The 21,808-nt window shown below is 40.6% G+C and overlaps 1 protein-coding gene across 1 annotated transcript in view; it reads left to right on the top strand.

Annotated features, from left to right (window-relative positions):
• odad2 (outer dynein arm docking complex subunit 2) overlaps nucleotides 1-21,808 on the top strand; it is a 76,399-nt gene that overhangs the window by 5,449 nt on the left and 49,142 nt on the right. The window contains exons 3-10 of the mRNA XM_014157496.2: nucleotides 1,148-1,305; nucleotides 1,692-1,890; nucleotides 2,103-2,209; nucleotides 3,014-3,150; nucleotides 4,021-4,137; nucleotides 7,972-8,189; nucleotides 8,811-8,939; nucleotides 11,085-11,238. Coding sequence (XP_014012971.2) covers nucleotides 1,148-1,305; nucleotides 1,692-1,890; nucleotides 2,103-2,209; nucleotides 3,014-3,150; nucleotides 4,021-4,137; nucleotides 7,972-8,189; nucleotides 8,811-8,939; nucleotides 11,085-11,238 — 1,219 coding nt within the window. The remainder of the gene's footprint in view (nucleotides 1-1,147; nucleotides 1,306-1,691; nucleotides 1,891-2,102; nucleotides 2,210-3,013; nucleotides 3,151-4,020; nucleotides 4,138-7,971; nucleotides 8,190-8,810; nucleotides 8,940-11,084; nucleotides 11,239-21,808) is intronic.

The following is a 21,808-nucleotide window of genomic DNA, read 5'->3' as shown; positions in this document are numbered from 1 at the left end:
GAGCTGATTTCCATACTTTTGGAATATTTCCTGATAACAATATGTGATTACATAATAATCAGATTAGGCTTAGTCACCAGCTGGGTTAGGTTTAGATCATTACACATGTCTTTTAGATTGTCCGAAGCCTCTATTTCCCAATCATAATTTACATTACCCAGGATAATAACTTTTGATTTAGTAAAGGAAGACAACAAACTAGTTAACTCCTCGAGTGCACAAAGGTTAGCCGAAGGAGGACGATAGACCCCTATAACAGTTATGGATACATTTTTCCCCAGACAAAGTCTTAAAGATAGTAGCTCGTTATTATGGTCATTTTTTTAGCAAGAGACATGGATTTCAGTAATGAGCCAGAGAAAATATGTTTTATTAAAATGGCCATTCCACCATCTCTACCCTGTCTGTCAGCTCAATATTATATATATATATATATTTTTTATCTATGAGACTACCTTAAACAGAGAAACTGGAACAACCATTTCAGTAACGGGTGCAATAAGTCCAAGTAACAGATTGGATTAGTTTAGAAAAATGTATGTTATTTATATTTGAGTAGCATAAGATTAATTAAACAATCAATGTACATGCAAAAATATAGATATTGAAACAAACAATTCTAATAAACAACCTGCAATATAGCATGCTGGGAAATATGATAATGATGGCTGTGGTTTTGGTTTAACACTTCTTATTACCACCAACACGGGGGTTCTTTTACACCAATGAATGTTAATTTAACACTTACGGAGTTAACACCTGACTCAACACTATAAATGTTACATGGAAAAATCAACACTATGTAAAATTGGCCAATTTTCTGTGCTTGTTGCTTTTACATGTTATCACATTAACTTCAACTAAGATCACGTGATCACATGCAATCACATAAGATTACGTGATGACATGTGGAACACGTGTTTTTTCTGTAAGGGAAACCGAACAACTGCATTTACTGTAGATTTCACTGATAACAAAAGTGCGTATTTGTTAATGCTGAGAACATTCCCTTTTCCTTCCAAAAATCATATTTATGATATTAGCATAGACACAGAATGGAAAAAGTATCTAGGCCTAGATAGAGAAAGAAAACGGTGTGCTTGTTGCCAGTTTATGCTTAAAAATATGTGTGTTTCTCTATTTTCAGTGGCCCCACTGTAAAGTCACAGGAAACAGACAGGGATGGGCATCCGATGTTGCAGCTCACCCCTCCGAGCATTTCTGTGCACAGCTTCAGTCAGCTGTCCAAAATAGTGCAGCTGGCAACGGATAAGAGGCTCAAGGAGGTCCGAGCTTGCCTGGAAGGTAAACCATGTCAACCACAGAATGAGACTTTGCATCCCATTTGCATTCTAAATAGTCAAAGCTGCATACTTCCTATAAGCCACAGGCATAATTTGTTTGTCCTCCTTGTTATCGTCTACTTTCATCCAATTAGAAACTGGCATCAGATTATGTTTACAATTCTTCAGTCATATTTACTGTACCCTCCAAAACCGTAATGTGGTACTTGCTAATAGCTATGTTAGTTTGAGAAAAGAAAACTATAATCTACTGTATGTCTATATTACCCTAGGCCTGAACTTTCTTAAAATATGCCTACATTGTTTGACCTCAATGGGACAATCTGGCAAAAATAAACGTGAAAAAAACAAATGTGTGGACTTAACCATTTTTACTGTAATTTGTAGCCAACAGAGACCCTGTTGCGAAGATGCTGGGACCTAGCTTCGCCACAGTGGAGGGGGAGGACAGCTCTGTGCTGCGTCTCCTGGAGAAGGTCAAGGAGGGGGACCAGGCCAAGGAGACTGAGATCAAAGTGAAGCTGATCATCCTACTGCAGCAGCTGGATACTCAGCTCCTCAGCAACTCCCTCAAGCAGATCTCCCAGTGGGTGCCTTTCCTTCCTCCTCCTCCTCACTCTGTCTGCAATCTCTATCAATAACAAATCAATCTATCTTAATTCACACACTGACTCCCACTCCCACTTCAGACAAGTCCAAACATATGGGTTTGACTGATTAAAAAACAGTTTGTTACCAGACAGAACAAATGGGCCCAAGATGAATTGTCTGTATTTGTTTTGTTGTTTTTTTGTACAGGGAGGTTAGGCTCAGTCCTGCCGCAGTGAAGAATGATGTTGAGCTGTTGAAAAGCTTCTGCAGTGAAGGGGAGAACAGGGTGTTGACGTCTGTTCAATACACATCAGGTTTGAGTTATCTTTCCCATTTTCTTTCTTTTGCTATTAGAGGGTAATACTGGGATATACAAAATATCTGTGTTCAACCCTGAAAAACATGTTAGTCATTATACATGTCAGATTTACTGAGACAATCAATTGTTTCACTTGCCTCAGTCGACGCGGCACATTTGCGATGACATAACAATTAACCGTTCAGTGGAAAACGCACCACCCCAGTGATAAATGCAGTCTTTTGAAAAAACCTTATATGCAAATAGTCTCCACGCTGTCATATCGGGCACATTAAAATAAGGTGGTATGTGTGTCACGATGCTCTGCGGGGTAGCTGTTTTCAGAGGATGATTTATCAGGGAGTGAAATCACAGCGAGCTCTAAATAACCTGGTCTTCTGTCTTCAGACCTGTACTGCATCCCAAATGGCACCCTGTTCCTTATATAGTGCACTAATTTTGACCTGAGCCCTATGGGCCCTGGTCAAAAGTAGTGCACTAAATATGGAATAGGGTGCCATTTGGGATGCCAGCACCTGTACTGCTCTCTCTGAGGTGGAGTTGATCCGTCATCCTCGCTGGCGGCTCAGGGAACAGTGATGATTTCTCCTGTGATGCTGCACACTTTGAACCCGTATTGGAACTGTATTTTCCCTCTAATCCTCGATCCCCTCATACGTTCTGTACCTTCAGGGAAAACTCACAATGTGGCCTAATTCCCTATAGAGACATTACTACTGTATGGTGAAATCCTATTTATTTAATGTACATTGTATACTGAACTGACATGCTCTGGTATGCTCTTCTTGTTTTTCTGCAGATTATGAGTTTACCAATGGCTGTCGAACTCCTCCTTGGAGGCAGGTGCATGGTGAGATCTGCTACCTAGTGATAAATCCGTGTGACACTCAGCCTCTGCACATCACCTGCAGCACAGCTGGAGTCTTTCTCAACGGGGTAAGATAGCTAGAGATAGATTAGTGTCACTGAATCAACACCAGTTTCCAGTAGACTGAGAACCAAATGAGTTGTGGATTATGTCTAAACTGTCAAACAGAAATCCTGCAGCAAGAAACGCTCTCTATTTTGTCCTTTCGTTTCAGTTTCCATAAACTGAATATCAGTCAACAGTATTCCATTCTCCACATTAGATATTATTTTTAGTCTACAGGATGTGTTTTGTCATAAATGCTTTAGGCATCAGTTAATTACTAGTCAAGATATTTTAGCACAGTATGTTTGCCAATTGTTATGAACAATTTTTTAAGATATAGAACGTTTCTTTTAATGATAGCCCGTAAAGTTTCCAAAACATTAGGTAAGTGTCACTGAAAAGTTTAGCGATTTATGTACTGAAGTAGTGTTAACCGTATGGTCGAATTCCAAGTTTGCCCTGTGTTGTTAAACATTTACAACCACCCCATTGACCTTAACGTGTCTGCAATTAATCATAAGAAAACATTTTACATGCCTCAGCACCTTTCACTCTCTCCGTCACTGCCTGATTGCCTGAGTTAGTACATTTCCTGTCTCCCTGTTTCCTCACCTGGAAATGGTTCAATTCAGGACACTGAAACCCGTGTTCCAACATGTATGACATTGACGGTATATTTACAAAAATGACACCTAAAAGATTACAGTTTAACATAATGTGGGTACAGGCGGTGCACACTGGTTTTGAATTCCAGCCTGTGAAGCTTCATTTTGATACTTTGGCCCTTTCTAACCTCAGTTGTTCTGACAGATATCCAACTGAGCCTATAGTTGGTCTATAGGGGTCTCTGCCAGTAACAGTGAATACATGAAATGTCATCTTCGTCTTCACAGGGCATAAGGCAGGAGGGTGAGGAAAATGCCTATGACAGAACAAGCGATGTCTACAAAGACCTGGTAACCCTTCTGAAAAGCAAGTCTCCCCATTTTGCAGAGAACATAAATAAACAGGTAGGGTTTCACGTGAAGCAGGTTGTGGTTTTCTCCGAGTAATATTTGCTCTGCCGATAACCCTATGAAGCAGTATGCATTCGACTGATCATAGATTACGTAATATAATGCATAGTAGAGTGCGTTTAGGATTGTGAATCAGTGTCTGCACTCGTCCTCCCCGGTGAGCTAGTGTCTGGTTGTCACGGTGCACAGTGAGAACTCTCTGAAGCTGTTGCAGCACTACCTAACCTTACTTTCCAAATCACCCCAGTTGAAAAGAATGTAAAAAAACAGTCCAGTTACTCACACAGAGTCATGTGTTGCCCTGAAATGCCAGTGATTCATTCAGTAGTGCTGTTTCCTGCTTAAGTGATTTGATGAATTAACAAATCACCCCAATAATGACTTCAAGCTGTGGTGGGAAAAATGTGTTTATCATCTGAATATTTGGACATATTTTTTGTTACGAGTGACTCAATAATGTATTGTTGGAAAATGCTGTATAAATTACAGGCATGCTAGCTATACAGTTACAGGGGCCAAATATTTACGGAGAAACTTTGTACATTTATTTATGTTCTAGGAAAGGACACAATGTTTTATTTAATTGATAAAACAAGTATATTGAGTATTTATTAGTTTCCTCATTTCTATTTGGGACTGTGTTATGAGTAGTTACAACAAAGTAGTCTAGCTAAACAAATAATAGTATTTTCCCACTTTAAATCGTTCATTTATGTTAGCAAATACTGTGGTCAATGTTGCTCTTGTTGATTTCTACTGGGCTGGTTTATATTCACTATAATTCTGTCCTTGAGCTATTGAAATGGAAATTTGATTAAAACTGATTTCCTTTTACCCCTTTCTGCAAATCTTGCTCTTTAAAATGAAGAGCCCACTGGTTGAATTAACGTTGTTTCCATATCACTTCAACAAAAAAATTCAATGTAAGGACGTTGAATCAATGTGGAAAACTAATTGGATTTGCAAAAAATCATCAACGTAAGAGAATTGAGTCTTTTTTTCACCCAACTGTTTACCTCAATCCAATGACATGGGGAAATGTTTTGGGGATTTCACGTTGAATTCACATTACTTGACAACTGAACCAGTGGGACGTTAATCACAATAATATATTGTAGTTTGCAAATGTAAAGCCTGGCAGACAAGAATATATTTTGTCTTTTCCCACACAATTTCAGTGCTTGCTTTATGGACAATAGCTTAAGACAAAGGAAATGTCTTGTTTGATATACAAGAGTTGTCTGAAGTACGATCTGCTATAATAGCCCCCCCTCCATAATCCATGGACGTTCCCGAGACATTTACCATTTACATCATTTACTGCAGTGGCCTATAACAACCATTGTTCTCCCCATTTGGAAATAACGATATTATCAAGGAAAAAGAGCCGCCTCATTACTTTCAATTGAATTGTGCTTGGCCAGTCAGTGTGACTTAGTGCCACAGAGCGACAGGTTAGGTTAAGTGGCGGGTAAGTGGGGCAGTATAAACCCCAATGAGCAGTACCAGGCCGCTGTGCTGTGTAAAATGGCCATCCAGGCTTTAATGTTTTATGAGTCCTGTGTCTGTGAGGAGTGATGCCATGAGGCTGAACCTGTCGGTCTGAGGATGTTGGACAGTAGGCCGTAAAACACTACTGTAAATGAGGTAGCGGATCTACAAATCAAGACACAGGTTTTCTCTGCCTACTTCTTTTGCCCTTTGAAGTTGCTACAGTTATGTAGAAAAACATTGAATTGTGACGGTGAGGTGATATAAAGGGAGTGTTTTGCACTCAAATCAGGCAATGTCTTTCTGGCCTTTTTACACCCCACCAAAGGATTTTCCCTCTGCAATACTTAAGCACACTTCTTATATGAGAAAGGGTCAGCTTGACTCAGCAGTGAATGCTGATTGCAGATAAAAGCCTTTTGTATTGATTGGTGCAGCAGGCATTGCAGTACTGTAACCTGTTCAGACATACAGCAATAAAGTAATTGCACTCAATCTTGAGGACAACAAAATGTACGTCTGAAACCGCTCCGGCCGGGACCTGCTCTCTGATTGTATCACCAAGAGCCCAAAATGGTTGTGATCCAAGTCAACATGAAGCCTGGCAGGGTGATAGCCAAAGATAACAACAACAATCTCTGAACATGATCTACTCGTTTCCAGCGTTGCGGAAGCAGATTATTTTTCACAGTTTTATTAGATCAGACATTCTCAATCAAATAAGTAAGAGGCAGCCAGAGGAGAAGAGTGCAGCACCTGGGAAGCATACCGCATAATGCTACTCCCTTCCTTGGTGTGTTGGACTGACAGAACGAGTGTTGGACTGACTCGTTCTGAAAATTACAACGTGATTAGAAATTGGACATGATTAGATATTGGCATGCACGATCACACGCAAAAATGCAATTCAAAAATCCCGAAATCAATCTATCTCTGCTGTCATGTTTACTCTCCACATGGAGTCTCGCGGAGCTCCACCACTGACAGCTACCCATTAGCTGACAGCTGCACATTTGTTGCACCTCTTCTGATTTTCCATCACTGTGTGGAGCAAGTCATTATAGATACAAGTCCATAACATGTGTAAATATTTGGAGTCTCAGGTTTCTCAGTGAGGGCTTGGAACGTGGCACAAAAATAATAATTGTTCCAATGATTTGGAAGTCAGCTGTAGTAAAAAAAAAAAAAGATTTGTCGCCGAGAAGTGTGAGGAGAGTTGCAGGTGTCAGACGTGCTTAAAGTGTCTGTGCACTTGTTTGTTGGTCCTCTAACTGCTCTGACAGAGCCGTCCCTGTGCTGTGTGCGCTGCTGTAGTGTGCCATAGACTTTGGAATGTTTCCTTCGGTCTTAGCATATGGAGTTTGTCCATTTCAGGTATCATAAAAAGAGGTAAGGTTGGACACCTGAAATGCAGCCACGGTGGACTGAATTGGCCTGCAGTAGCTGGAAGGTCACTCTGGGTTCTAAGACAAACAAGCCTTTTGAAAAGTGGCCGAGCGTGGTTGGGCCGAACGTACGAACACAGCCGTAGTATTCCATGTTAATTATTTTTCCCCTTTTACTTCTGAAAATCACAAATCAAAAATGAGCTCATTGAGAGCAATGGCAGTCTGAGGCGAACAATTTTCTGCCTAGCAGGTGTCTGTGATTATAAAACGTTCCCTGCCTGCAATCCATTCATGTGTGTCTTGTTGGCATTCTTATGTTAGGTTGTAAAGTTGGGTAAAAAGACCTTCAAAAACTTTAAAAATCATCTTTGAATAACAGTGACACAAAGGCTCTACTTTCTCCATGCCAAACTGCAAGGTTTTAGCGTGAGGAATGTAAAGAAACAATAAACTTTTGATATTGTTCAGCCAATTAATAGAGGGGGACCTCTTCTGTGTTGTAAAGCACTGGGAATGTGTTATTTTATTCCCTTTCGCTCAGTAATAAAGGCTGAATTGTTATTCTGCTGCGTGAATGTTGAGAAAGTTCTGTTTTATCATGAACAGTCCCTGATACAGACTTATAACCCTGATTCGTTTTTATAGGGTTCTTCTTGGGCTGAGAAGAACTGAACGACACCCTTTCTGACACCAGTGTGTGATGTCTCTCAAATAAATGAATAAAGAGGCAACATATCAGATGTAGAATGGAAAATATGCTTTATAACTTAAAGTAATCACAATAGGACCGAAAACTTTGTTAAAAGAACAATCATTCAGAGGAAGAGCTTTTTTAACGACCCAAGTCCATATAATTTTACGACCCAAATTTATTGTATATTTCACTGCTAGCATTTTGGTGCAAATTAAGAGAGGTCCTCTTTTCTCATGTCTTTTTTCCCCTCAACAGGATTTTGCCGTTCAAGAAGAACCTCCAACACAAAAGGTCCAACATGTGGAATTGGTTGATGCAGAGGAACAAGGCCAACCCCAGAGGTCTTACGAGCATCAGGAAAAGAATGTGCATGAGAAGGCGAGACAACAGCTTGTGCAAAACAAGCCAGGCGGCAAAAAGAAATTAGAACCATCTTTGAAATGGAAGAACCTCGGTCTCGCATCTCCCTATGAGTACGTGATAATTCCACCCTTATATACAATGTCCTTGAAATATTGCAATGCATGTAATATGTGTGGCTGGAACTTTCTGCTCCAATAGATTTTAAGCTTTTAAGTAAGAAGGGGGTGATGCTGGAGTCAAGCACTTCGATGGCTGCGTTTGCCTCATTGTGTCTTCTCCGCATGCCAGCAGTCACACATTATAAAGAGATGGTTTTATATGGCTTATACGTTTAAGGGCAAGCACAAATATTCCTGATTATATGGACGATCCCAGTTAATGGATGTGTTCACTGTGTTGAACCCCTCAGCTCAATTATAGACTGAAAACTTGGGCGCGGGAGGATAAATTCACAGAAATGATCTATCACATATGTTCTTTGATTGATAAATAGATCTAGCAGGGGTTTGAGTATTTGCAGCTGCACCTTGTGATAAGTGTCCCCATTTTTAAGAGGCAACTGGCTCCAGATAAAAGTGCCTTAAACGGCTAAAAAAGCCTAAAATCCCTGTGTCTCTTTTCTCTCCCTCAATGCCTTAGATGATGATGATGTTATGTTACGATAAATAACAATTTAAAAATAGAAAAATGGGTAATGATGTGTGCCTTTTTATTTTATTTCATTTTTTTAGTGAAGCAGATGACAAGAAATCGAAAAAGAATGCAGTGAGTGAAAAGTTTGCCGAGACGCAGGAGAAGATGCAGAAGAAAGCCGATTTCTCTGTGTCCTCCTTACCTGGTCGGCAGTCATCTAATAAAACGTAAGCCACCTGATGGGGATTTCTCTTCCTGCACTACATAAATGATAGAGCTTCCACAGTACAGCACAGAAAGCAGCAGCCTACAGTACAGGAGATTGCTGAGTTAACAGAAAGAAAATATTGGCAAAACTCTTTTGACCCATGATGATATTTTCTGTGGATTATAAGTATTCTTATATAAGATAATGTATGGGTCTGATGTACACTTTCCCTGTTTTTCCTCTGGCGCCTGGCAGCGAGGTTTCCAGCTGTCCCCATAATTGTGACAGGCCAGTATATACAGGACCTCTAGTAAAGTTACTGGGTCGACTGTAGCCACTGTTCTGCCCATTAGCTTTTTTCCACCTTGCACAAGTGAAACTTGGTACACGTACAGGAGGGGATCTAGGCAGGTAGCCTAGCATTTAAGAGCGTTGGGCCAGTAACCCAAAGGTTGCTGGTTTAAATCCCAGAGCCGGCAAAGGTGAAAAATCTACCGTTCTGCCAGGCAATTAACCCCCAACAACAACTGCTCCCCTGGATGTTGATTAAGACAGCCCCCCACACCTCTCTTCTGACTCAGAAGGTTTGGGTTAAATGCATTCAGTTGTGCAAGTGACTAGGTATCCATCCCTCTTTCCCTCAGGGAGTCTACTGGCGTTACTTATGGACAGTAGTGATAGCATACACAGGGTCAGTGCTTCACTGCTTAATTAAGGCTTGGTTCAGTGTTTCTCATGGCTCTGCTACGCTGCCTGGGAAACGGTCATATCGGCTGGTTTCCTCTGATAATGGCCTCCTCTGGAAATTCTATCTGTGTACATGGGAACCATTTCCCCGCGGACCCATTTGAATGTGTACCAAATTTCATTGCTCCGCGGTGCGCCGTTTTCATGATACACTTATTTGAGCGGCCCAGCTGACTTTAAAATCCATCTGCATTTCTGTTTGCTTGTATGGAAGGAAGGCTACGGTAGAGAGAGGCCTGTTCTGTGTAGTATGATGATGAATACTCCAGTTCCCCCATTACTTTCGAACCCTCTCTCTCACTTTATGCCTGGCTGATGCTGTTTAGATCTCGAGGACGTTCAAACCTGACACTTCCATTTAGGTTTGGAATTTTAATGGTGCTTGTTGTATAGAATATCATCGCCGTTATTTTAAATGGAAAAACCTCAACATTTGTTATGTGTATCATTACAGTTATTTAAATCCTTCCTGTGTACCAGTCTAAAGTTTGGACACCTACTCATTCATGAGTTTTTCTTTATTTTTTACTATATTCTACAAGGAAGATCCAAAGTTACCTCTGCTGCAGAGGATAAGTTCATTAGAGTTACCATCCTCAGATTCCAGCCGAAATAAATGCTTCACAGAGTTCATGTATGACACATCTCAACATCAACTGTTCAGAGGAGACTGTGTGAATCAGGCCTTCATAGTCGAATTGCTGCAAAGAAACCACTACTAAAGGACACTAATAATAAGAAGAGGCTTGCTTGGGCCAAGAAACACGAGCAATGGACATTAGACCAGTGGAAATCTTTCCTTTGGTCAGATGAGTCCAAATTTGAGATTTTGGGTTCCAACCGCCGTGTCTTTGTGAGACGCAGAGTAGGTGAACGGATGAACTCCGCATGTGTGGTTCCCACCGTGAAGCATGGAGGAGGAGGTGTGATGGTGTGGGGTTGCTTTGCTTTGCTGGTGACACTGTCTTTGATTTATTTAGAATTCAAGGCACACTTAACCAGCATGGCTACCACAGCATTCTGCAGCGATATACACAGATCTTTTAAAAATATATTTTCCTTTATTGTTTTCGACTAATCCTACCACCTTATACATAGTATATACATTTTAGGGACACTCTATTTTACAAGAGTTATCTTTTGTGTGTTTTTACTCCTATCCATCCGCTACCCTCAACCGCTCCCATCTATATTTCTGAAGACCATCCAGTGCTTGTATAGTTATTACACACACTAGGTCTAGATTGTGATTTTAGCTTGTATAGAATAACCTTTCAGTTATTTTAAATTACAAAAGTAAATCCTGGACATTAACCTTCATATTTTCATATTCCGACATTGAAACTCTTCTTGTGTATGAGTATGAACACACAGCCTAGATGTTAATTGTTATCTCCTGCTGGGTCCTGCTCCTCAGTAAGACCCCGGGAGGAGTTGGTGGCGCCGACGACTTCAGTGAGAGTTCATCAGAGAGTGAGGAGGATGAGGAGCAGCCAGAGCGCCGCACGGAGAGTAATACAGACCTGCCCTCAGAGTACTGGCAGATCCAGAAACTGGTCAAGTACCTCAAGGTACAGTACAGTAAAGCCTGTAGAGGCCCAGCCCTCCTCTGCTTTGGGAATTTGACTGAAAATAAGTTGTTCTGTTCGAAAACATGTACTATTCTAGCAGGCCAGCAGTCCACAATAGACAGGAAACAGTAAAATCCAGGTTATTTTCCTGTGATCCATACAGGAATTTTTATGCGGAGTTGAGTCAATATTTTTGAAATTGTCTAAAAAGTAGTAATGGATTTAAGGTATTTCTCCGTGTCTGTTGTATTGTAATAGTCACAATTGTGCTAATGTAACCTGAGAGAAACATAATGTTATCACCTTAACATAATTCCACATGCCTGCTTTGCGTACATTTTATGACATTGTCGACAAACTGATGTTGGAAAAAATATACATTGCATTGCAAAAGTATTCAGACCCCTTGGATTTCCTCACATTTTATTGTTACAAATAAATATTCTGTAATGTCAAAGTGGAAGAAAATAATATTTTTTGGGGGTGGATAAATACATTCATAACTCAAATATAGTCATTGCATAAGTATTCAGCCAATTAGTTTAGGCAAGCCAAAATTTGGTTTAACAAATCACATAATAATGGACTCACTCTGTGTGAAATAATAGGGGTTGACATGATTTTTTAATGACTACACCTTCCTCTGTCCCCCCTACATACAACATATGTAAGGTCCCTCATTCAAGTATTGAATTTCAAGCACAGATTCAACTACTGTACAAAGACCGGGGAGCTTTTCGAAAGCCAGGTTCAGTCTGCTTTACCCCCGAGACTGGGAGAGGAATCCATATTTCAGCAGGACAATAACCTACACTGGAGTTGCTTACCAAGAAGAGTGTGAATGTTCCTGAGTGGCCAAGTTACAGTTTTGACTTAAATCTGCTTGAAAATCTATCGCAAGATTTGAAAATTGCTGTCTAGCTATTATCCCCAACATCATGACAGAGCTTGAAGAATTTTGAAAAGAATAATGGGAAAATATTGCACAATTCAGGGGTGCAAAGTTCTTAGAGACTTACCCAAGAAGACAGCTTTAGTTGCTGCCAAAGGTGTTTCTTACATGTATTGACTCAGGGAGCGGAATACTTATGCAATGACTATATTTTAGTTATTTAATTTCTATTCATAAAAAACAAATGTTTCTCCCACTTTGACATTGCGGAGTATTTTGTGTAGATTGTTGACCAAAAATGACAATTAAATCCCACTTTGTAACACAATAAAATGTGAAGAAAGCCAAGGGGTCTGAATACATTGTATAAGGTGCTCCTGTTTTAAAGCGCCTGCTTTGTAGTAGGATGTTTATTGAAGTGGTTGGCCTGGGTCTGTGGAATTCTGGTTTCTGACACACTAGGCCTGTTTGGGTGCATGTGTGAGCCAACGCTTAGGAGATAGAAGAGAGCTGTCTAAACGCAGCAGCTGGACACGCTGTTTGCCCACACCACAGAGCATAAATGAAACGCGCCTCTGAAAGGTCTGACAGTGCATATGGTGAATATTAATGTGTCAAAAAACAAAAGGACAAAAAACGCCAGTGACCCAGACTGACTGGGAATACCTCCATCTACTGCCTGATTAGAAAGGAATTCTCCCTTCTCTCACTCTGTGGTTACCAGTCAGTTTATTTGGATAGATACCGTTTAGGCCCATGACATGATGTAACTGCAATCATATGATATTGTGATTAGTCATTCTTTGCATATCTGGCCTCTATACTTTAATGATAATCATGACCTAAGATAGCTTCTCTCAGCTATGAATCGGCCATTTTAAATGTAGTAACAAAATAAATAAATCTGTGATAAATATAGTTTTTATACAAATGAAATTGATTTACGTTATAATAATTCAATATTAATTACTTTATTTCGTACCTCTATGATCTAGGCATATTAAATATTAGCCAAAACTTATCTGTGGTACAGTATTTGGCTCTGTCCATGTTTTTATATACTTTACTGCAATCGGTACCTCTAATAAGATCATTCATAGGGCAACCGGTGGTTCTCTAAATGAAAACATTCATGCAAAGTTCAGTTCCAGGTAGATATTTTTAGCTTAACAAAACATCAGATAATTAATGAAAATTCCCTCTTAGGAAAGCAGCAGTTACTCTCTTTTCCAAAAAGGATTTAAAATGTAAATGATATAGAAAGAAAATAAGAGAACTTTCAAATTTCATTTTGTTTGTATACGTTATACTTTTCAGTGGGATTGAAGTGAATTCGTAGTGATACTTTGTGCCTTCAACAATATGCATTTGTAAACCTGTACTTCCCAGGCAGTATTATATCTGTCTGGAAACCACACAGTGGAGTTATTTATGGGGTTTGTCCAGTAGTCATTTTATAATATCATTACCATCAGAAGCTAAATGTAATCCAGAGCCAAGTTAAATATCTGTTTTATTTTAGGAGTAAGAACAGTTTTTTTCTTCGTCTTTTCAGCGGTATAGACAGACATTTGTACTTCAGGAAGATTGAGACTTTCATAAAGCAACACATGAATGATCTGTGTTGCGTTTTAATGGTTATTTATCTAAGGATATTTAGCCAGAGTGCTAATATGTGTGCCTACATTGCATGCGTTTAGAATGTCTTATGTAACGTACTAATATGTATACTAATATGTATATATGTGTGCCGATGAATACACATACAGTATGCCATATAATAAGTTGTGTTTTTGCTCGCTGCAATGATGTTATAATGATGTTAACATGTTGCTTGCCGCAATGACTTAAACACTTTAGATGAGACTTGTGTGTGTGGAGTAGAGTACAGTTGAAGTCGGAAGTTTACATACACTTAGGTTGGAGTCATTAAAACTAGTTTTTCAACCAATCCACACATTTCTTGTTAACAAACTATAGTTTTGGCAAGTCGGTTAGGACATCTACTTTGTGCATGACACAAGTAATTTTTCCAAAAATTGTTTACAGACAGATTATTTCATTTATAATTCACTGTATCACAATTCCAGTGGGTCAGAAGTTTACATAAACTAAGTTGACTGTGTCTTTAAAGAGCTTGGAAAATTCCAGAAAATAATGTCATGACTTTAGAAGCTTCTGATAGGCTAATTGACATCATTCGAGTCAATTGGAGGTGTACCTGTGGATGTATTTCAAGGCTACCTTTCAACTCAGTGCCTCTTTGCTTGACATCATGGGAAAATCAAAAGAAATCAGCCAAGACCTCAGAAAAAATAATTGTAGACATCCACAAGTTTGGTTCATCCTTGGGAGCAATTTCCAAACGCCTGATGGTACCACGTTCATCTATGCAAACAATAATACGCAAGTATAAACACCATGGGACCATGCAGCCGTCATACCACTCAGGAAGGAGACGCGTTCTGTCTCCTAGAGATGAACGTACTTTGGTGCGAAAAGTGCAAATCATTCCCAGAACAACAGCAAAGGACCTTGTGAAGATGCTGGAGGAAACAGGTACAAAGGTATTTATATCCACAGTAAAAACGAGTCCTATATCGACATAACCTGAAAGGCCACTCAGCAAGGAAGAAGCCACTGCTCCAAAACCGCCATAAAAAAGCCAGACTACGGTTTGCAACTGCACATGGGGAAAAAGATCGTAGTTTTTGGAGAAATGTCCTCTGGTCTGATGAAACAAAAATAGAACTGTTTGGCCTTAATGACCATCGTTATGTTTGGAGGAAAAAGGGGGATGCTTGCAAGCCGAAGAACACCATCCCAGCCGTGAAGCATGGGAGTGGCAGCATCATGTTGTGGGGGTGCTTTTCTGCAGGAGGGACAGGTGCACTTCACAAAATAGATGGCAACATGAGGAAGGAAAATTATGTGGATATATTGAAGCACCATCTCAAGACATCAGTCAGGAAGTTAAAGCTTGGTCGCAAATGGGTCTTCCAAATGGACAATGACCCCAAGCATACTTCCAAAGTTGTGGCAAAATGGCTTAAGGACAACAAAGTCAAGGTATTGGAGTGGCCATCACAAAGCCATGATCTCAATCCTATAGAACATTTGTGGGCAGAACTGAAAAAGCGTGTGTGAGCAAGGAGGCCTACAAACCTGACTCAGTTACACCAGCTCTGTCAGGAGGAATGGGCCAAAATTCACCCAACTTATTGTGGGAAGCTTGTGGAAGGCTACCCGCAACGTTTGACCCAAGTTAAACAATTTTAAAGGTAATGCTACCAAATACTAATTGAGTGTATGTAAACTTCTGACCCACTGGGAATTTGATGAAATAAATAAAAGCTGAAATAATTCATTCTCTCTATTATTCTGACATTTCCCATTCTTAAAATAAAGTGGTGATCCTAACAGACTTAAGACAGGGAATTTTTACTTGGATTAAATGTCAGGAATTGGGAAAAACTGAGTTAAGGTATTTGGCTAAGGTGTATGTAAACTTTCCACTTCAACTGTATGTAAACAGTTGATTTTATGGAAAGAAATAAGGCATGTACAGTAGCCCCCACAATAGTATATGCATTGGTTGAAGCTCAATATTAAATTGAAATCTCCCTACCATCCTATCTCAGTCATTAGCATTAGGAAAAAAAGAAAATGTCTTGCCCCGACCTAGCTCAATATCTAGGTGTTGGATAATAACGAGACTACAGCCTCCATAAAGTGACCATTTATACTCGCCACCTTTCGTACGGAAGTAGTTTGTATTGAAAACAGTTTTGAAAATAATTATAATTTACTGCCCTCGCATGTTCATTTCTGTCCATTAAGAACAGACAATGTGCTACCTTTTTGTAGCATTTCTGATAATGCTAACATCCTTTCAGCCGAATCTCAAAGTTCTAAAACCGGACTAAAGCTCTTGGGTTGTGCAGCAACAGTGCTTGTAGCTAGCTAACACCAGTCGGATGAGAGGCAAGCTACAAGCAAATTAAGCTAGTTATATTTTGCTATGGAAGGTTTTTCACATGACCGAAATGTTCAATAAATGTTCAATCAGTCCTGAGTGAATGAACAACAACAAAAGCTTCCTGACATAACCAAACTGTCCATTTAAATTGTGTCAAGATAATGTGTTCATGACAGGGTTTGTAGCGTAAGCGTTAACATCACTGCCATGAGATCTGAAGGTCCTGGGTTCGCCTCTCTTTGAGGAGACATTTTTAGCATTCTCTTTCGTATATAGTGTTACCGCCCCACACACGCATGGTGTGTGCTTATTTTCAATGATTAGGTTGAATGGCAATGGACAGGGGCTGTGGTGATTACTACTGCGGCCTGTTTCATTCGAGCAACCCATTGGTTCCTGCATAGCTACCTGGTGTTGCCTCCCGCCTGCTGTGTGAGTCCTCCTATCTAGCTAGTTAACTAGCTGGCTAACTAGCTAGCACACAGTGTCCTTCACTGTCTACCGATGTTCTAGCTATTGTTAGCTAGCTAGCTACCTAGCCTGCCTGCTGAGTCCAAACTTGCTAGCTAACTAGTAGAACTGCAGAAAAATTGTGCCCGACAGTCGGGAATGAAGGACACTGTCTACCGTTGTCCCTAGCTAGCTAGCTACCTATGTTGTCACCCCCAACTCTTCTTCTGTGGGGTTTATCGGCTGTTGGCATCCAACGTTATGGCACGTTACTGCCACCTACTGTCCTGGAGCGCTCTCGCCTGTGTACCGGAGTCCTAGCTTTTCTAAAAATAGACCACAAGAAGTGTAAAGAGAGGTTCCTGCAGATGAAGGAATGCCCACATGTAGGACCACCCCGAATTGCGGGCCGCAATTGCACCCTACTCTGTCTTGCTACTACGGAGGAGAGAACGGTGGATACTGGAGAGACCAACTCTCAAGGAGTACATTGTTGCCCTCATCCATCAGATGCACTCCAAAACCTATGGTACATCCCAGGAACACACTGCTTTATGGCTGGGTGGCGGATTGTGTTCCCTGAAATGTTTATCGTGCTGGGCCCACTCTATGCACTATCTTCTGGTCCCACTGGAACATCCAGCTCCTCCGCTGCGCGATATCAGAGAAGACCACCGCTGTCCCGGGAAACATTCGGATGACCACCTCTAAATCCACACATCTGCCGCACCAGTGCCGTCCCAAGTCGTCACCAAGATATATAACTAGGATGTCAGGGAGAGAAGAAGCATAGGCCCTCTGCTGGCACAGAACACAGAGCAATTTGTGCCACTTCATGCATTGCTCTCCGAGCCATCTAAAGTGACAGTCAATAATGTATGTACAGTGAATTGTTAATGATTAGGCTACATGTTGATTATTTTGCTGTGAATACTAAATAAATACTAATAACTACATTATTTCTGTTGCCATTTTACGTTACGGTGTATTTTTACTTGACTATATTGCTGTGTTATAATGTTGTATAATTATGTTGCGTATTCACCTTCCGGTATGAAAACCTTGGAAATTAAGTGAGAAGTAGGCATTGGTCTGAAGCCGAAGGAAATTGACACCACAATGCCTACTCAACTCATGCTCTACCAAGGTTTTCCAGCACACAGCTTTGACCTACTACAGTAGCTATGTTGGTCTATTACTTCAAACATTGTGTATGCAGGTTGCTTAGGATTCAAACCTTCTCTAACAGCCTAATTCATATTCTTCAGTGGAATAATGGAATGCACAGTGTCCTGCTATTAAAATAATACTGTATATCATTAGGCTGTATGTATTTTTATAATTAGGCCTATTGTAAATGTTAATTGTTGTAGCGTCACCATCTTTATTGCAAAAATAAATACAAATACACACAACTTTAAGCTTCATATTAATTTGACAGAGGTAATCAACTACCCATTGATCAGCACAGAAATGGATATAACAGGACCATTTTGTGAAACAAGTGTTTCTGAGCTTATGTCAATATTACACAGGTAAGCTAACTGTTACACAAATGTACAACAGTGCTAGAGGCATCACTACAGACCCTGGTTCGATCCCAGGCTGTATCCCAGCCGGCTGCGACCGGGAGACCCATGAGGCTGCGCACAATTGGCCCAGCGGCGTCCTGGTTAGGGGAGGGTTGGCCGGCCGGGATGTCCTTTCGGACGCAAGCACGCTGACTATGGTCGCCAGCTGTACGGTGTTTCCTCTGACACATTGGTGTGGCTGGCTTCGGGGTTAAGCAGGCAGTGTGTCAAGAAGCAGTGCAACTTGGCGGGGTCGTGTTTCAGAGGACGCATGGCTCTCAACCTTCGCCTCTCCCGAGTCCGTACAAAGGTGTAAAAAGTACAAAAAAGTAATAATATAAATACATTTTCCTATACGGTAGCGGTCTCTGTGCAGATTGACGAACACACAGTAAAGTATCCATACCACGTAATTGCCATCAATATGTGCTGTAGGTAACCACAAGCTGAAGCCAAACTGCCTCATTAGCTAGAATTAGATACATGGCAACTTAACAGTTTCATACAATATGCTGTCGCCATAGCTGCTACCAATTACCCTAATTTGTGCTCTGCTTTTTTTTGATAAAGCATTGACGATTAGTAACTTCATTGTAAGTGGCTTAAGTGACGATTAACAAAATAATATTTAGGTGCCAAATGTATTAACATGTTTATTACTTAGCAAACCACACTCAAAGGTTGTCTATTGTGTACGTGTTTACAATGATGGCTAGAATGTGGTCATTTTTGTTGTGTAGGTGGCTTTTCAATTTTACTGCCAAATTATAACACATTAGATGATCCCTTATTTTGTCCCTAAAATATATTTTCATATATTAGCTTTAGGATATGCCCTTTAGTTTATATCGTCTTATAATAATGAGATTACAGTATATTTTGTTTTATGTCCTGAGGAAAAGTAACTGATGCAATCATTTTATAATAAACAATAGAATTATTATGTATATTAATTTCCAAGTAAAATGTAAGATATGGCAAAGAGCAAGGTGATGTAAGTAGGTGTCATGATTTACTTAAGCGTCTAGAGAGCTCCCCCTGTCCATCCACAACGATGACACTTTGTTTAACCCTGGTTGAGGTTGTCCACCCTCTGCTGGTCAGTAGCAGAACTACAGACCCCATATTATCTCATGAGAACCCTTTTCCTAATTACCTCAAGTTCTCCTGCCATACAAAAGAGTCAGGGTCAGTCTCTACGCTCACATTAACTTAATTTCTACAAGTGAAGCATTATTTCCAATGAATTATGTGTTTCAGAGCTTTGAACAGAGTATTCAGCTCTGTTAACATGTTATAAAGACTTTTTCAGAAATAGTTTCTTAATTAACTACCAGGGGAAAAAATGATGGTTGATAGTAAGACTCAGACTAAAAGGGAACATATAAATACAACACACATCAGTTTGAACCATTATTTTTCAAACCCATAGAAATTAAGTGGGCTACTTTTGCACCAGACAAAGTCATTTTCACTATGAATGTCTGTACCTATTTCCATACTTTTTAAATTAAACAACTTTTTAGCGACAGAAAATACCACAAAACGTTTGGACGCCTGACAAAACTGTATTATTTCACTAGCCGCTACAAGACAGCAGGGCCAGTCATATGCTCAACATTTTACTTTATACATGATCCTATGTCCAATATGAAGTAAGAGAGAACCACCAATCATTCTTTCCCTATTCCTTACCCATAATGGACTTGGCAGTAGATGGCTACATTTTTCTTCATCTGTACCCTACATGGCTAGTCTGCTTCAGAAACGACAGAATAGTATAAACCACATGAATCCTCCAGGATGTGGCCTCAGCCAAGCTGGTTGATTCTTTCTTACACCGACTGAGGTTGAGGAGCACAGACAGTAGGAACACAGACAGTAGGAACACAGACAGTAGGAACACAGACAGTAGGAACACAGGCAGTAGGAACACAGACAGTAGGAACACAGACAGTGGGAACACAGGCAGTAGGATCACAGGCAGTAGGAACACAGACAGTAGGAACACAGACAGTAGGAACACAGACAGTAGGAACACAGGCAGTAGGATCACAGGCAGTAGGATCACAGGCAGTAGAAACACAGGCAGTAGGATCACAGGCAGTAGGAACACAGGCAGTAGGAACACAGGCAGTAGAAACACAGGCAGTAGGATCACAGGCAGTAGGATCACAGGCAGTAGGAACACAGGCAGTAGAAACACAGGCAGTAGGAACACAGGCAGTAGTCACACAGGCAGTAGGAACACAGGCAGTAGCCACACAGGCAGTAGTCACACAGGCAGTAGGAACACAGGCAGTAGGAACACAGGCAGTAGGAACACAGGCAGTAGGAACACAGGCAGTTGGAACACAGGCAGTAGGAACACAGGCAGTAGGAACACAGGCAGTAGGAACACAGGCAGTAGGATCACAGACAGTAGGAACACAGGCAGTAGCTCTGTGGCACCAACACACACACACACACACACACACACACACACACACACACACACACACACACACACACACACACACACACACACACACAGGTTATTACCTTGCTGTTTGCAATTAGTTGTATCAAGCAGTGAAGGTTTCAGACATTTCTGGTGGTGAGGAGGTCTGAACAATGGGGGAGACAAAAGCCCACTTTATTTTAATAGGTGATATCAGGTTAACACCTTTAATTCAATTGTATCCCTGATAGTTTTTTAATTGGTTGTAAAACAGTTTTTGAGTCCCATAATGGTATTTGATTAGTATATACATCTTTTATACAATGGTCTCTATAATTTACCTGAGGAATGACCATTGAGTTGTTGATTAATGGTGATCATCCAGCCCTGCATGTCTGGTGTGAATTCCAGAGCGACCTTAACACGTAAATTTCCTTTATGCCATGTCTACTTCCCAGGGCTTACTTAGTGCCTGTTGCACTTGCTCAGTTTTTAATATATGTGTCTGAATTAACGGACCATAAGAAATGCTTGTTTTTATAAACTCAGCAAAAAAAGAAATGTCCTTTTTTCAGGACCCTGTCTTTCAAAGATAATTTGTAAAAATCCAAATAACTTCACAGATCTTCATTGTAAAGGGTTTAAACACTGTTTCCCATGCTGGTTCAATGAACCATAAACAGTTAATGAACATGCACCTGTGGATCGGTCGTTAAGACACTAACAGTTTACAGCCGGTAGGCAATTAAGGTCAGAGTTCTGAAAACCTAGGACATTAAAGAGGCCTTTCTACTGACTCTGAAAACACCAAAATAAAGATGCCCAGGTTCCCTGCTCATCTGCAGCCAGGGAAATAAATTGCAATTGTCCGTACTGTGAGACGCCTAAGACAGAGCTACAGGGAGACAGGACGGACAGCTGATCGTCCTCACAGTGGCAGACCATGTGTAACAACACCTGCACAGGATCGGTACATCCGAACATCACACCTGTGGGACAGGTACAGGATTGCAACAACAACTGCCCGAGTTACACCAGGAACTCACAATCCCTCCATCAGTGCTCAGACTGTCTGCAATAGGCTGAGAGAGGCTGGACTAAGGGCTTCTATGCCTGTTATAAGGCAGGTCCTCACCAGACATCACCGGCAACAACGTCGCCTATGGGCACAAACCCACCGACGCTGGAACAGACAGGGCTGGCAAAAAGTGCTCTTCACTGACGAGTCACGGTTTTGT

The sequence above is a fragment of the Salmo salar genome, chromosome ssa19, assembly GCF_905237065.1.
Source record: "Salmo salar chromosome ssa19, Ssal_v3.1, whole genome shotgun sequence".
Taxonomy (NCBI): domain Eukaryota; kingdom Metazoa; phylum Chordata; class Actinopteri; order Salmoniformes; family Salmonidae; genus Salmo; species Salmo salar.
The sequence above is the reverse complement of the archived record's forward strand: the minus strand, read 5'-3'. Positions and strand labels throughout refer to the sequence as shown.